This window comes from Acomys russatus, chromosome 16, assembly GCF_903995435.1.
Source record: "Acomys russatus chromosome 16, mAcoRus1.1, whole genome shotgun sequence".
Classification (NCBI taxonomy): domain Eukaryota; kingdom Metazoa; phylum Chordata; class Mammalia; order Rodentia; family Muridae; genus Acomys; species Acomys russatus.
The window spans coordinates 8511744-8527627 of NC_067152.1; the positions used below are offsets into that span (position 1 = coordinate 8511744).

General features: G+C 47.0%; 1 protein-coding gene across 1 annotated transcript; it reads right to left on the minus strand.

Annotated features, from left to right (window-relative positions):
* Nucleotides 1-210: 210 nt before the first annotated feature.
* LOC127200407 (putative uncharacterized protein DDB_G0284695) lies at nucleotides 211-5319 on the minus strand. The gene is made up of 2 exons (XM_051158635.1): nucleotides 5222-5319; nucleotides 211-685 (listed from the first exon to the last, which is right to left on the minus strand). The coding sequence occupies exons 1-2, from the start codon at nucleotides 5317-5319 to the stop codon at nucleotides 211-213; spliced, it is 573 nt and encodes a 190-aa protein (XP_051014592.1).
* Between the last annotated feature and the right edge of the window lie 10565 nt (nucleotides 5320-15884).

A 15884-nucleotide genomic window follows, 5' to 3' on the forward strand; every position in this document is an offset into this window, starting at 1 on the left:
AATGAGGCTACAACTAGGATGTAAAGTGAATGAATGAATGAATAAACTTTCAAAAAGAAAGAAAGCAAGGACCTGATATTAAGTTGGGGATGGGAGTAAATCTGGGAGGAACTGGGGGAGGGAAGAATTAATGTGATCAACTACATCAAATAAAACTCTCAAATAATTAATAAAAACATCATTTAATAAAGAAAAAAAAGAGTAAAACCTTTATCCACATGGTGTGATTTCATTGAGAGGTTGCCAGGACTTCCCTGCTTTTGTGTTCAGATGGGCAGAGAGGTGGTGCTCCTGGCTATGAGAGGCACTGGGGTGGTGCTTCTGGCTATGGAAGGCAGTGGAGTGCTGCTCCTGGCTAGGAGGGGCACTGGGGTGGTACTTCTGGCTACTGGAGGCACTGGAGTGCTGCTCCTGGCTAGGAGGGGCACTGGGGTGGTGCTTCTGGCTATTGGAGGCACTGGAGTGCTGCTCCTGGCTAGGAGGGGCACTGGGGTGGTGCTTCTGGCTATAGGAGGCACTGGAGTGCTGCTCCTGGCTAGGAGGGGCACTGAGGTGGTGCTTCTGGCTATTGGAGGCACTGGAGTGCTGCTCCTGGGTAGGAGGAGCACTGGGGTGGTGCTTCTGGCTATAGGAGGCACTGGAGTGCTGCTCCTGGCTATGAGAGGCACTGGGGTGGTGCTCCTGGCTATGGGAGGCACCAGGATGGTGCTCTTGGCTAAGGGAGGCACTGGTTACAGAGGCATTAAGGCTGGGTTCCTGGTTATGGGAAGCACTGGGATGTTATTCCTGATTATTTGAGGCACTGGTGTGATGCTACTGGTTCCAGGAGGTATCATGTGGCAGAGTTCTTTCTCTGGCAAGGCAGAGGCTTGCTCAGCTCCTTCTCTGAGGCCAGGTAATCAGTGTTCCATGTCTCCCTGGCCACACTCAGCTTATACTGAGTACCAAAGAGGCTGGGCTGTCCACAGATGTGAACAAGATCTTGGCTGGAGGCTCCTCCCTACTTCTCTTCAACACAGCCTTCTCACCAGGAGCTCGCACAGGACCACTTGTTTCTCTTGGCTCACTGCCTAGAAGGATTCCGAGAAGACCTATACAATCAACCTAATAGACAGACCCAAGCTTTATGGACAAACATATATCCACCTGGGAGCAGAGACCTCTGTGGATCCTGCCCACACATTCCAGGCCTGATGCCAGGACCCTAGGAGATTAACAGTGAAGTCCACAGCAATTACCTGAGCAATGTGCCCCACCACAGATCATATCAGGACATCAACTGAGCTACCTGAGGATTATTAGCCACACGCCTAGGCTCTACCAGAGAGAAGTGGGTAAGTGCGCTTAGCACACTCCCCACTTCTGGCTATAATGAAATGGGGTTCCTAAACGGAGAGTCATGAACTTCTGTTTCCAGATCCATGTGATGATCCGAGACTCGGAGCTGCACTCAGAACCTGAGGGTTATCTATATTTCAGATCGAATGCCAGCTCCTGAACTTAATTGGTTCAAAGCTGAGCCAGGGGGAGGGAACAGAACCAGTGCTGAGGACCATAAAGTACACCAAGCTGGGCAGGCGCTGTCCATGGTACTAGTTGGTACAAGTACTACCTTACTCCATGGTCTGGCCTGGCTAGAAGCACGCACCCTGCCCTTCTTCTGCCTCCTGTTACCCACACTGCCTGTGCTTCCTGATGTCTCAAGTCCACCCGTCACCTGTAGGGTTGTCACAAGCATGTGCCTATGAGATCTAGGGGATGACTAAGGGATGGCCCAAGTCCGTGTAAATGTACCTACAGGACTTATTATAATTTTCTGTCTCTTCAACACCAAGGTTTTGATGTGTAACCATGTTGACACTTGTTGCATATTTAATATGCATTTACTCCCTTTTGGATGTTTCTTAAGGTTGTTTCTAAGCATCCCTTGTAGAATTTAGCCTTTGATTTTTCTCTCTCTTCTGTCTGCAGCCAAAGAGGGCTACACATGCAGGTGAGAATTGCTCCTTTTGGTTATATGCAGCTTTGGATGAGTTGAAAATCAGTAAATCGATATTCAAAAGGATTACATCTGCTAGCAAAGTTTCCACTGTTTTACCACCCAGCCAGCACATAGCACATTCAGACTTAGAAATCTCTGTCCATTTGATGGTGGGAGACAATACTTTTTTTTCCCTTCGATTTGCATAACCTCTGATGGCCAGTGAGGTGGGGCCATCATATTTCATCTTCATGAACAGTTTCTGCTTTTACTTCTTTTTCTCATCTTTGCCCATCTTTTGTCCATTTTTCTATTGAATTATTGATCTCTTTCTTATTGATTTATAGCAACGCTTCTGAAATGAAACACTATTGATACTTTGAACCAGAGAACTCATGGGGAGCACTGTCCTGCGATTTAAGAACCCCTCTCATACTCGCAAGATGCCCATAGCAAATCCTCAACAGCCATGGCTGTGCCAAGCCAAAAATCTGTCTCCAGGACTTGCCAAATGGCCTGTGGGAGTAAAGTTATCCCTTCACTGTCCTACTGAGGTATGCCTCCCACCTCCTCAATCAGAGTCTTGCTATGTAGCTTACATGCTCACAATCCTCCTGCCTCAGCCTTTCCAATGCTGGAGTTACAGCTGTACCTTACCATGCTTGGCTTCAGTCTCTAAAAATCTTTCTGCAGACATTCCTGGATGCTCAACAGTTGCGTTCCCCTGTGCCTCAGTAGTTTTCTTTATATAGGGAAAGAATGAACAATGATCCTGTTATGTCCAAAGTGACATTTTGGTTGCTCTCTCTATCTTTGCTGCTGGTGGTTTGCCCAAGGGCACTCAGAAATAGTAAGTGGCTGTGTGTTATGAAGTCAGGTCAGCCTGGTTGCCTCAGTTAAGTGGGAAGAATGTGGCACCAGGGTTTAGGCTTGAACCCTGGCTCTCTCCTAGCTGGCTATATGGCAAGGCATTGTTTTTCAAGCAGCCTGCATCTCAGTGAGGACAAAGAGGCAAAACACTCTACCTCACATTTTCTAGTCAGTTCTACCAATAGAGCCAAGTGTTTGACTCTGCCACTACCAAGTGAGTAATTGATCTCTGACTCTTTCTGTCTCTGTGTCTCTGTCTCTCTCTCTCTGTCTCTCTCTCTCTCTCTACTGTCCACTTTTTCACAAGCCCTGATTGGTTCCAGGCTCAAAGGTCACTGTGCTCCCCAGAGGAGAAGTAGAAGGTTTTCTGTCAGAGAAAATGTGGGCCCTTCTGGTGTAAACCTAGAGGAAAGAGAGATTGGTCAGCAGGGAGCCCAGGAGCAGGATGGGTCACTAGAGACTGGATTCAAGTATCAGCATCCCACTCCAGGGGTCTATGAAAGAGTTAAATAAGAAATCCATGGAAAGCGCACACAGGAAAAGCTCTATAGAACATCACTATAAAGCCATAGATATAAAAATTAATTTGGCTTGCAGACTATGATGTAAAGAGAGACCATTTTGTCATCTTCAGGAGGCAAACACCCAGGAAGTTTTGCAGTAAACACCCTTCTTAATGAAAATAGAGAGGCAGGTGTTCTGTGATTCAGTATTAGTCTGCAGGATACTGTGTTTCATTTAATAGTCAAGCTCACCTATGACTGGCTTCCCTCATCTGTGGACAGCCCTCGGTTGCTGGGCAATGCTATCTGAAAAAAAGTATCCGCAAAGGTAGATTTTAGCTGCATGCTTCTCAGAGTCGAGGTCTGAGTGAGCTCTGTGCCTGTGCCGGCCCCTCACTTTCCTCTCCCTGAAATCTGGCTTGGAAGCGAGGTGCAGAGCTGCTATGGACTCAGTGGACTCACGGGGAAGGGAGAAGGCTGTGAGTGAGCAGGGCCTCCTCAAAGAGGAAGGCAGAAATCCAAGGGGCTCTTTAAACATGCATGCCGAGGGAGCCGGAGCTACCAAGGCCGATGGCTGCGCAAACACAGAGCGGGGCTGCCTGCCGAGCGCACCAGCAATTAGCAGCGAACACATGGAAACAAACACTAATTTGGAAACAGAGCCCATCATTTATTTATAGTGATCCAATGCAAGGATTTTACAATGACAACTGGACATAGGGGGAAACAAAGCACTCCCCTCCTCCCTTCGCACACTCACTTCACTTCCCTTGCTTCCTCTAAGAAGCCAATCTTAGACTGGGCCACTCTGCCTGAGCCCTGCATCCCTCAGGCTCCAGGCTCTTGTCCTACCCCAGACTGTGGTACCCGAAAGGCTCTTATAAGATCATGTCTTCTCTTCCCTAACGCATGTGCCTCAGGCACGTTATCAGCAACGGGGAAGAATGGAGGCTACACAGCAGTAGTTCTCAATCTCCCTAATGCTACAACCCTTTGACACAGTCCCCTCATGTTGTGCTAACTCCCAACCGCAGAACTATTTTGTTGCTACTTCCATAACTGTAATTTTGCAACTATTATGAATCACAATGCAAACACCTGAATCGCAGGATATCTGATATGGGACCCCACAGGTTGAGAATCACTGCCTCAGACTCCAGCTCTAGCCCCGACTCTAGCCCTTTGAGGTCATACGGTCTCAGGCTAGGCTTGCAAATACGGTCACTAGCTGTGCAAAAGCACGTGGAGCCGCAATGGGTCACACACAGCAGGCGCTGCCCTCCCTCTTGGATGAAGTGTGTGTCTTTCTTTCTCATTCTTTATTAACCACCACAGGAAATTAAAAAAAAGAAGAAGAAGCAGAGCAGCCTGGAGCAGCCTGCCTTACAGGGGTCACAGACACAGCCTGCTTCTCACAAGCTGGACTACTTTGAGTGATGCCCTTGGGCTTGTGGTACCTTGATTTCTCCAATGAGGAAAGGGGATGAAGGTGGGATGCCCCTCAGGGAGAACCTGGTGAGAACAAAAATAAGGTTGGGGCTCCTGGTGCTGGTAGTGTGGGTGTCCTAGTGCAGTTGGGTGCTCATGGCACTCCTTGCCCAGGGACACTGTCCCTGGGGTATGAGAAGAAAAGGCAGCTTCCCTGTCGCGGAACAGAATTGAGCAAGGATCACACCACTTCCAACACGGATACCCTCAGGGAAGACAAAGACACCCTCGATAGACCAGGGGCACCGACAGAAGCTCATTGGCAGTATGCTGTGGGAGATGAGAGTTGACACACGCCTGGCAGATAGCACAAGCTCATTAAACACTGTTTGATCTTGGTCCTGTGACCTCTGGGTTGACCTTGAGCCCCCTCTCTTACCTTCTCCCCATTTCCTCTTCTCCCATACCCACCCTGGCCAGGATAACCGTGTCGGAAGGTAGGGCTTCAGTGACAGTGACAGTGAGCATGCTCGCCATTTGTCCATTGATGCTGCTGTGTTCTGTGTTTTCTGCACAGCTCCCTGGGACATCTCCTGTGGGTGTTGACGAGGAAGGAACCCAAGCTATGCTTGTGTTAGGAGTCTTCCAGAATGGACATGAACCCTGTTTGGCTTGAGATTCAAGGGTAGATCCAGGGTTACTGTGTTTCCCCAAGCTTTTTCTAGTCACAGACAGTATGGCTTCTTCTGCTGGCAATCTTGCTAGAGAAGACAGGTGAGGTGGTGAGCAGGAGGCACAGGAGCAAAGACTATGCCTTTCAAGTTGGGGACAGTGTCTCCCACTGGGTAGCCTTACTGCCTTGTCATTGAATTGACATCTCAGGGAGCTGCCTAGCTTCACTATTACTTTGATCTATGGGAAATCTGGGTGCCTCAAGAGAACTCACAGTGAAGGCCCAGTCCCCCCATCCTTGTTCCTGTATCAGTTCTCATGGTCCTGTCCAGGAATTCTGACCTCCAGACTGAAAAATAAAAACTAAAAATAAAAAGCCTCCAAACGATTCATAGGCACCTCCCAGGCCCTGTTCCACTTTTTCCTTGCCAACCCCTCTAGCTACCAATCCCAGGGGTTATTTGCCATGTGTACCTGCCCTTAGGCTCCGGCCCTGAGCAGGATCCTGTCAGGATTGCTATTCCTTTGCATGCAGCCCGAGTTCTCTATGCCAGTTTGAATTCTGTAAAGTGGACCACTGTATTTACTACCCTATGGTGTAGTCTTAGAGTTAGGGCTGGTTCTATGTGAGGTTCTCAATGAGTGTGGAATGAATTAGTGAAAGGGGATCCCTTACAACCTTGAGAAAAGGTTCCCTGTTCTGTCTTTGTCCCTGTAACCGTGTAACTAGGATGTCAGCATACCCTGAAAGGAATCTGAGTCTCTGCATCCTGTAACCTTCTCCAAGGTGGTCCTCAGAACTAGCGGAAGATGCTGCAGTTGAAGATGGCTTGCCTAGGAGTATGCTGCTTTCCTTGAAAATAGTGTAATCAAAGATTTTAATCTATTTGCTTTAAAACAAGGAGATATGCCCCGCCCCCCCCCCCCCCCCCGCAGATTATCACATGGTGTGTTCTGGGTGATCTCAGGTGAGCACTAAGGCAGAGAGGAAGACAATGGGTGAAGGTAGAGATTCAAAGCTCAGCAGCATTGATGATGGAGAGGCATTGACTCAGGAGGTGTGGCCCCTAGAAAAGCTGCTTGAATGAGACCTGTGTCCAAGATACAGGGGATTGAAATTGAAGACCTGGAAGTAAATTTCTCTTCCAATCCTCCCAGGTGGAGCCAAATCTTCCTGATACCTTGACCTTGGCATGGGAGACTCAAATGTGCCCCCCTCCACAAAGGTCTATGGATTTCAGACAGCCTGAGAATTCACAAGGTAGCCCAGGTTAGCTTCAAACTTAGTAGCCTCCAACCTCAGCCTTTCACATGCTCGGATTGCAGCAAAGATCCTGGCCAAGGCTGCTTGGATTCCAACATAACCAGCTGTGAGAATGCCTTGTAAATGTTAAAAGCCACACACACACACAAAACTACTATGGCCTGTTAAACAGTGGGAGAGAGCTAATCAGTTCTGCGTGTGGAAGCAGCTCTCAGGGCTTCCAAAATCTAATACATAGAAGACGCTCAACAAATGCTTGGAAGTGAATAAATCAATACATGTGTTTTAAAAGCACAAGAAGACAAGCCAGAGTCAGCTCTTCAAGGAGTTGCGGTTGCCAGGACACGCAGCCCAGAGGCAGGATCTCTTTCAAAGTGGGTGCTTAAGAACACAGTGGGCGGAGCCTCAGCTTAGGCTACATGTGAGATCTCAGGCAAGGTACTTATCGTCCTGTTCCTTGGTTTCTCCATCTGCAACATGAGTGATCTGGTTAGTTTTTGTCGACTTGACACAAACTAGAGTCGCCCGGGAGGAGGGAACCTCCATTAAGGAACTGCCTCTGCTAGACTGTTCTGTATGTCTGGGGTTGTGGTGGCGAGGGGTCAGTTCTTGATGGTTAAGTGGTATGGGATGGCCAGTCCCAGTTTTGGGAGGTCATTCTGGGTTGTATAAGAAAGCAAACCAAGTAAGGCAGCGGAGAGAGCCAGTAAGCAATTTTCTCTCATGCTCTCGGCTTCACTTCTTGCCTCAGGGTTCCCGCCAGAGTTCCTGCCCTGACTTCCCTCAGTGATGGGCTGTAACCTGTGAGCTCAGTAGCCACTCCCCTCTGTGGGTCATGACATTTATCACATCAACAGAAAGAAAACTAAGACGGTGAAGGTAATGATAGTAGGCACTTCGTACAGTTGTCACAGAACCTAAGTGAGGGGCAGGCACCAAGCATTAAGAACAGTGGCTTGCCTGTGGTGAGTGTTCAAAACGCTCAGGGTAACATTTCACATACAGAATCCAAAACCTTTTCTTCTAATCTGTGTTTCTTCGACAGTTCACCTGGCCAGTCTCCCAGCTCATCCCCTCATTCCAAGGTTGTTTTTCTCCTCCGTAAAATAAAGAGATGCAGGGCAGTTTAACGTACGTGTTGTTCTTGCAGAGGACCCAGGTTCAGTTCCCAGCATCCACATGGCGGATCACAACATCTATACCTCCATTTCCAGGGATTCTGCTGTCCTCTGTTGCATGAACACCAGACATGCACGTGGTATACATACATATACACAGGCCAAAATATATATATTTATACTGTATATATGCATATACATATATACATACATAAACATATATGTACATTACATATATAAACATATATGTATATATGCTGACATACATAAAGTAAATAAATATAATTTCTTTAATAAATAGATGCACTTTAAGAATATTCTCTAATTTTCAGATTTGTACCTTGCTGAACAGCAGCCAGCTATTTTTTTTTTTTAAATAGAAACAAATTCCCATGGCTCTCTATACTGCTAGCCTTTCAAAGTGGAAGCATGAGCAAATAGCATTAACAATGCTGGGTATGGAGCGGGCACCTGGCTGGCTCTCACCTGTCACCCAGGCAGAAAGCACATAGGGACAATAGCGGTTTCCGCAAAGGCTGGCTCTGGTGGTGCATCCCGCCAGAGGCTTAGCCTAAGACAGAGCAGGCTTTCTGATGCTCTCATTGATTGGGAGGGCTGCCGCTTCGTTTTTATTGTGGCTGTTGTTATCTGTCTTTATTGGCCTCCCAGCGTCTCGTTCCACAAACTCATAAGGCAGAAATGCATACAGCCTCATTTTAATTACACAGGGACAGATGATCTGTGGCACAAATAGTCCCTGGCTCACAGATCATTCACAGTTTGGCCCTCCCCCTGCCCAGATCCGTGTTGGCGTGGACTGGTCCTGTTTCTTACTGTTGACTACAAAGCACTGCATAACAACCGTTTCCTCGTGGGTGCTTCTCCGCCTGCCTCCCCACCCACAAAAGTTCCTTCAGAGGACGCTCTGCTATCTGTAGGTCAAACTGAGCTTAAACTTACGTCCCTGTGATGGGAGAGTCAGATGAAAGCTGTGTCAAGATTAGCACGCGAAAGAAGCCAATTGTCAGGGACCTGGAAACACATCTGCGACCAGGCTCTATATAGAGCATGCTCAGAGAAAGCTAGAGAGGCAGAAAACCAGAAGAGGTGGGTGCTGCAAAAATGACTTACAAAGAAAGGGTCATGAGCCTCCTGGCTCACTGTTTTGAGCACACACCTGTTCCAGCTCACTAGCCCCACTCCACTGCACCAGGTATCTTTTTCTTTCTTGATAAACCACCTCTCCTTCTATTACTATGTGTCCTTGTTACATTTCTGGAAACTTCCATAGGTACCCTCAAAGCTCAGACTGCACCTATGACATCCCAACCAAGCAGCTGGCTGGTCATAACTACGTCTGTATTCCTAGAGTCCTGATTCACATTTTCAAGGAGTGTTTCCTGGTGAGGCCAGTGTTTTGCACCAGAGCCCAGGAAAGATGGCTCCAGTAGACACTACAGGAAAGAGAACTCATTTAGGGTATCTTAGAATATGCCTCGGATTTTGGGAATCCCGCTGTACCAAACATACTGGTCTCCTACATTATCATGCAGGTAGCTTGGAAAGCCTCACACAAATGTTGCTCAGTGGGCAGGTGTCGTCTTAGTCCCGAAATGGAGCATGAAGAATAAGACAGAAGATAAAGAGGAGCGTGGGCTGAGGCTGTTTGCGCCAGGAAGGATGGCCTGGGTTCCTGAAACAGAGGATGGGCTCAGGGGAGCTCCCACTTGGGTTTACCCCAGCCAGAGACATGACCACTTTGTTCCCTTTCCTATGTCCCAGCTTTGAACTGTTGGAAAGGTGTGGGAATCCGTTTCCATAAAACCAATTTATTTTTCCATTTATTTGATTAATTGAAGTTGCTAATACAGTGGACTCTGGGTCATAAACACTAGGTCATAAAAGCCCCTTTATATCTGTCCAGTGCTTTAGTGCCTCCTAGGTGCTTTCACATCCATTATCTGATGTGACCCTTCAGAACAGCCCCGAGAAGCAGCCTGGATGGGATTGTACGCCTAAATTTACAGACAGATCTGTGTGTTGCCAAAGGTTACAAATTGTACCAAGAAGAGCTGGGACAGGAAGCTGGTTTTTATCTTCCAAGTCCAGTTCTCTTGTGAGGTAAACTAAAGACTGAAGAGGTTTCCAGGAAGTAGAGCTTTTAGTTTCAAGAAATTCTAGGTAAACTGGAAAGGTTCATGTCCCCTAAATCTAGACCTCCAGACTGTGGACTGTGGAAGTGCCCTGTCTCTTCCTACCCCTGTAACTTCAAAGGAGGGAGGCGGGACCTAACATGGATGCAGCAGAAGATCTACTCAGACTGTCAGTCAGAGTCGGCAACTGATGACAAGCCAGTAGGATCCTGTCATCATCAAGGGCTGGCAGGTTGTTGGTCTTGGCATGGTCTTGAAATGAAGGTAGTTGTGGGCAGACAGGAGGTAGTTCCTGAAGACACAGTGCCACCCCCAACCGGCTTTGTTGCTATGGAGGCAGCACGGGCACACAAAGACAGTGTGTTAGAAAGACTTTTCCTGATGGTGACAAATACCTGAGAAGACAACTCACATGGAGGAAGTGTTTATTTGGCTCATGGTTTCATAGGGTTTGGATCATACTTGCCACGGGCCTGAAATGAGCCTAAATGTCACAGCAAGGAGAATATAGTGTAAGAGCTGTTTGCCCCATACAGATAATAAGCAGAGAGAGGCAGGAAATGGTGTTTTCAAAGGTACCGTTCCACTTCCTCTAGCCATGCCCCACCTGCCACTTCCTGCAACTACCTGCTGTCAGGCTCCGAGTTCATCAATGGCTTAGTCCACCGACGAAGGCAGATCTGTCAGGATCCAATCAACTTTCAGTGATTGCATATGTCTGCTGACAACCAAGACTCCAACACAGGAACCTTTTGGGGATAATTTATCTCCGAAACGTATTTATAAAGTTGAGACAGGGCATAAGAGCATGGTGTGGGCTGATTGCTGAAGATGGAAAGAGGAAGGGGACAAGGCCAGAGAAAGTGCCCAGATCATGGTACAGATAAGAAAGTTCAGATGGAGAGATGTGTTCCTGTCAGAGATGTCATGGACACTTCTGAATCTGCTGTGAGGGCTGCAGTCTCCCTCCAGCCCAGAGGTCAAGGACCTTTCCCGACCACCTAGCCAACTTCTGATATGGAGGTCAAAGAATGAAGATGATTGAATCAAAATGGCTGGAGGCTGAGCCGAGCTTTGACTTTCTACCAGGAGTTAATGGACAGTCAGTGTGGGATGGAGGGAAGAGCCCAGCGGGTCACCACTGACTGGTTTTCACTGATGTGCCCTTGGCTTCAATGGAGCCCTGATTCATCTCAGCATGTCAGGCCCCAGGACCTTAGCTGGCCTCCCGCATCTCTTTAGCTCTTGGCCCTACTGGCTTTGGTCATCAGCGTTTCGACTTTATTAATGTAAAAGAGCTCAGATCTGATTGAGGAAATCTCTCAGTTAAACGGAGACCAAAGCAAAGTAAGGAGTAGGACATTGTGAAGACCAGCCGCACTTTCCACTGCCCGCCCAAATCCTGTTTCACCAAAAAGACACATGGAGACGAGTGGCATTTCTGCTGGGGATGGGATTACTACGTGGATGTCCCCAAAGGCCCAAAATTGGTTAAATATGGGGAGCTGGGTACTGGTAGATGCTATGTGAATATTGCTGAGCACATGGGCCTTTCAGTCTCCTTTTTCTGTAATACAACCAGGAAGGACGTAATCACTTGCTCAATTTTTTTCCTCTTCTATCCTCTGGTCTTGATTTTATTTTATCTGATTTATATGTTCTTTTTGTCTTGGTATATTTAATCCATATCTTTTGACCTTGTTACATACATTTCAAAATAACTACCTCAAATCCTCTGTGGAGCAAAGTGAGGGATATACGTTTGATCCAAGCATTCCCCATCCTGCTCCATCCATTCACATTGTTGTTGGTACTACGTAAGGCTGAGTAACAAGGGAACAGAATAGGAGAGTGGTAAATGTGTGCATTCTGAACCCCTCACCCATACTGGTTAGCCAATAGGATCCCACAGCTCCCATCTAGACAGCAGAATCAAAGGTGCCAGACACAGGAGAGAACCCATCCTAGCTCTTGGATCAGGGTGCCAGGCAACCTCTCTCTGGAACATACTGGGTCGTAGCTTTGTGACAATCTCCAAAGGGAAGCCAGCCTGCCCTGCCTCGGTCTTCTTCCTTGCTCTTCTGGTTCTCAGGATTTCCTCCTCCTTCTGTCTGTGTCTTCCATTTCCAAGGAAACACTTGGAACCATAACCTGGCTGAGCCATCTTTGTAAGGACGTGATCAGCTGTTCTAGTAGCTCCTTCCTCCTTGGAGCCTTGATTTATAAGGGTCACATGTACCCTGCTGTGTTTCATGTGACTTCTGCTTAATTCCTTCTCCTCCATAGTCTATATGACAGCCACACTGATTATTTTAATGTATACATCATTACTGGCCCCACTCCCCTCTGTAGAACCCTGCATGAGTCCTGGGCTCCAACATCACATGTGACCTGTCCCCTGTCTATATCTCTCTCCCTTGCTCAAGAGAGATTCCTGCCTTTGTGTCTCTGTACTCTCCATGCCTGTGACTGGATGCCAATCTTCCTGTTTCTTTAAGTAGCAGCGTTCTTCTTGTCCCTTAGCTCCAGTGACATTTGGAGCAATTCTTTCTCTCACTAACACAGTCACACAGTCTTTCTCCTTCCACTGCTCTGGGCAGCCTCTGAGGCCTCCATCTCATCAGTCCGCCTCCACCAAGCATCTATTACAATCTGTAATTATCTTCTTTATTTATTCATTTGTGTATTTCATGCCTCCCTGAGCAGTGTCTAAGCTTCAGAGGGCAGATCTGATCTGTTTTTATCTCTGCTTTACCCATCACCTAGACACTGACTACCACAGAGGAAATTCTTAATAAACACTTGGAAAATGAATGTTATGACTTGCGCCAGACTTTAGAAAATTCTCGCCCATGGACTGAAGTGGCTTGCTCCTCTTGGTATAGATAGTTCTTCCTTTGCCCACTGTCTGTGGAAGGTTTCCAGGCTACAACGGCAATAGATCACATGGCTCATGGTGCTGAAGACATTCCCTATCTCATTCGTCACAGAAACATCTTGTTGACCTTTGGTGTAAACCACAAGCCTGCCGATGTCTTAGTTCATATGAATGAAAAGAAGGCTGCAGATCGGTATGTCTTCAAGGACACAGGGTTCAGTATTCTGCCCTGTTGTGTATGACAGCATGGCAGCCCCAGCTACAGAATGATGTTCTTGCAAATCAAAGCTCTAAGGAGGAAGGAGCTTAACTGAGGAAGGACAAGCTCTGGCTTTCTTCTTACTCAGGAAGGAAAATCCTCTCCCCTAATGATGACAAAAGGGTTCCTCTTGTGTTTATTGGCTAGAACTGGATCATGTGCTCAGTGCTAAGCCAATCACTGGTGGGGGAGGGACTGCTGCAACTGAGTGCAGCCCTCACCTGGGTTCCAAGACTGGACACATTACATCTAGGACAAAGAAGGAAGGTAGTTTGCCAGTGAGCGTGGATGAAACACACCCTGCTTCTTCCTGTTTGCGACAGCCAGTAAAGACTAATGCATATCCATGCCCACTCTCTCTCTTCTTGAGAGAATTAAGAACATGTGGGCGTATCATTACTTTTTTTCTTTTCTGGATTCCAGATGATTATCTCTCTGATCCTTTATACCCTGATATTTTCTCCCCAACTTAGACCATAGAACCTAAGTTCAAGCATTTAGATTCAGCAGAACCCATTGCCTTAGCTCCTGACTTAGATTTTCCTAAAAGATCAGTCTAGGCTGATGATAAAGATTTGAGGGACATTGACACTAACTGTAAAATGTCCCGAGTTTCCACTCTTTGATTGGATTTAAGCCTGACTCCACCAGATGAAACCCATACCTGACACTGCTAAAGTTGCCAAGAACCTCGGAGTAGATAGATTTTGGGCCTAGGGGGAAACCTGCTATTAATATTGTTCTCCTAAAGGAATACAACAATGACTCCTAATGACATACTGCTAAGAGCATCTCTCAGCGCTCAGCAGAGAAACTTAGATTTTCAGTAGGTGGGAATTAACACGGAGACCCACAACTGGACAATGTGTAGAGAATGAGAGATACTGGAATACTCAGTCCTAAATGGGATGTCTATATCAAACCTTTCCCCCGCCCCACTGCCCCAAGGCTCAGAGGTCTATGCAGAAGAGGATACAGAAAGATTGTAAGAGACAAGGGTGGTGAATGATTCCAAGGACACAGAATTGATACACATATCACCTTACAGAGACTGAGACAGCATGCATAGGACCTGTACAGGTTCAAGGTAGTTGGGGCCTCAGCACTGAGAGGGGGAAGTAGATATGGGGTCCCACCCCTAAAGAAGAGGTTATTTTCAACTCAGATGGCAGAGGGAAAACATCCCATGGTAATTTTTTGTGAGATTTTTTTGTTTCTTCGGATATTTTTGTCTTACTGGTTTTTTTGTTTGTTTGTTTGTTTGGATGCAGGGAGGGAGGGAGGATGAAGTTGGGTGGGTAGGGAGGGTAAGAAAGACCAGGAGCTAAAAAATGATCAAAATATTTTTTTAATATCCTGAGTTCCATTTCCAGTGCCCAAGCCCTATGTCTTAAATCCCAAGTATACACGAGTGGCATTTTAGTTTAATGTGTTGTTCTCTAGGACACCTGGACGATGCTTTCAAAAGGCCATGCATGACGTGAGCTTATGGCTCAGCCTCAGACGTGTGACATCATGCACCATACTGATCAGCAGACAACTCGACCTTGGGCAGAGCAGAGAGCAATGCTATAAAGGGATGTGAGCAGGACCTCAAGCCTACTGCTGTCCACTCTAGGTACGTTCTCTTCCTCTTGTTGGGCTTTATCTCCCTAATCTCTTTGATAAAAGATATGTAAAAGAAAGTGCGTTGGTTTTATTTGGGGATGCTATCTTTTAGCTACAGGCTATTGGTCTAGTTTCTGTCTATAGTCAATAAAAACCCAGGAAAGTATCTGAGGTGGTATATGTTAAGATTTAATTTTAAGACACATAAGTTTGCCCCAACTTCCCAGGGCCACTCTATGTCTCTGGTGATGGACAAGCCCCAGATTACTGCTAAGGTTCACATGGCGGAGAAATGATGCTCTGTGGCTGTTTCTGCTGAATTGATACTCTCCCTCCCGGAGGGAGGAATAAACATCATCTCACTTGGAAAACTGAGGAAACTGGTGAGGTTAAGGCAGGTCATGGAAGTTACAAAGATGGTCGTAGGCCCACTCCCTAAGGTTACAGAAGCGGCATATACAATGTTGGAGAGGGGAGGCTCTGAGTGGAACCGCCTTCAGATTGGGCAGGGAGCTCAGGGATGCAAACTGTGAGTCTTCATCCATCCTGGCGTGGGCTTTTTTGTGTGACAGAAGCTGCCTTTGAGTCACCCATGCTGTAAGTAGTCCCAGTCAACTCAATGCTTTACCACTCTAGACATGGATGCAGTAATTTCTTTGGTCTACCCTCAGCTCCCTACCTGGGGTGAACAGATATTTATTCAAACCTTCCTTGGAAAAGAATTATATAGCAGAGATCCCTTGAGATGATCCATCTCCAGTAGGCAGCCCTTCATCTCAGTGGCTTTTTGGACAAGCAAGAGTATACTGGCTTTTACCCTTGCAATGCTCTATATGTTCTCAAAGATTGGTCTAACTGTGAGCCCCACACAGTCTAGAACAGACAATCTCTGTCCCACTCAGCCTTCCTTTCTGAGTCAGGCACTCAGGCCTCAGAGTTTAAGGTTTCGTAGTTCACAATTGTGCCTGTGTGCTGAGAACTTCTCTCTGGAGCCCCACCAGGAGTCAGGTCGCCAGGCAACGCTGCAGAGGTTATAGATATGGGGGCAGAAAGCCTAGTCTCTTTGTCTCAAAGTGGGGCAAACTCCAAAGTGCTATTAATGCATATTCAAATTCTCAGGGTCAAGGTGAGAGAAGACCCCAGCTTTGCT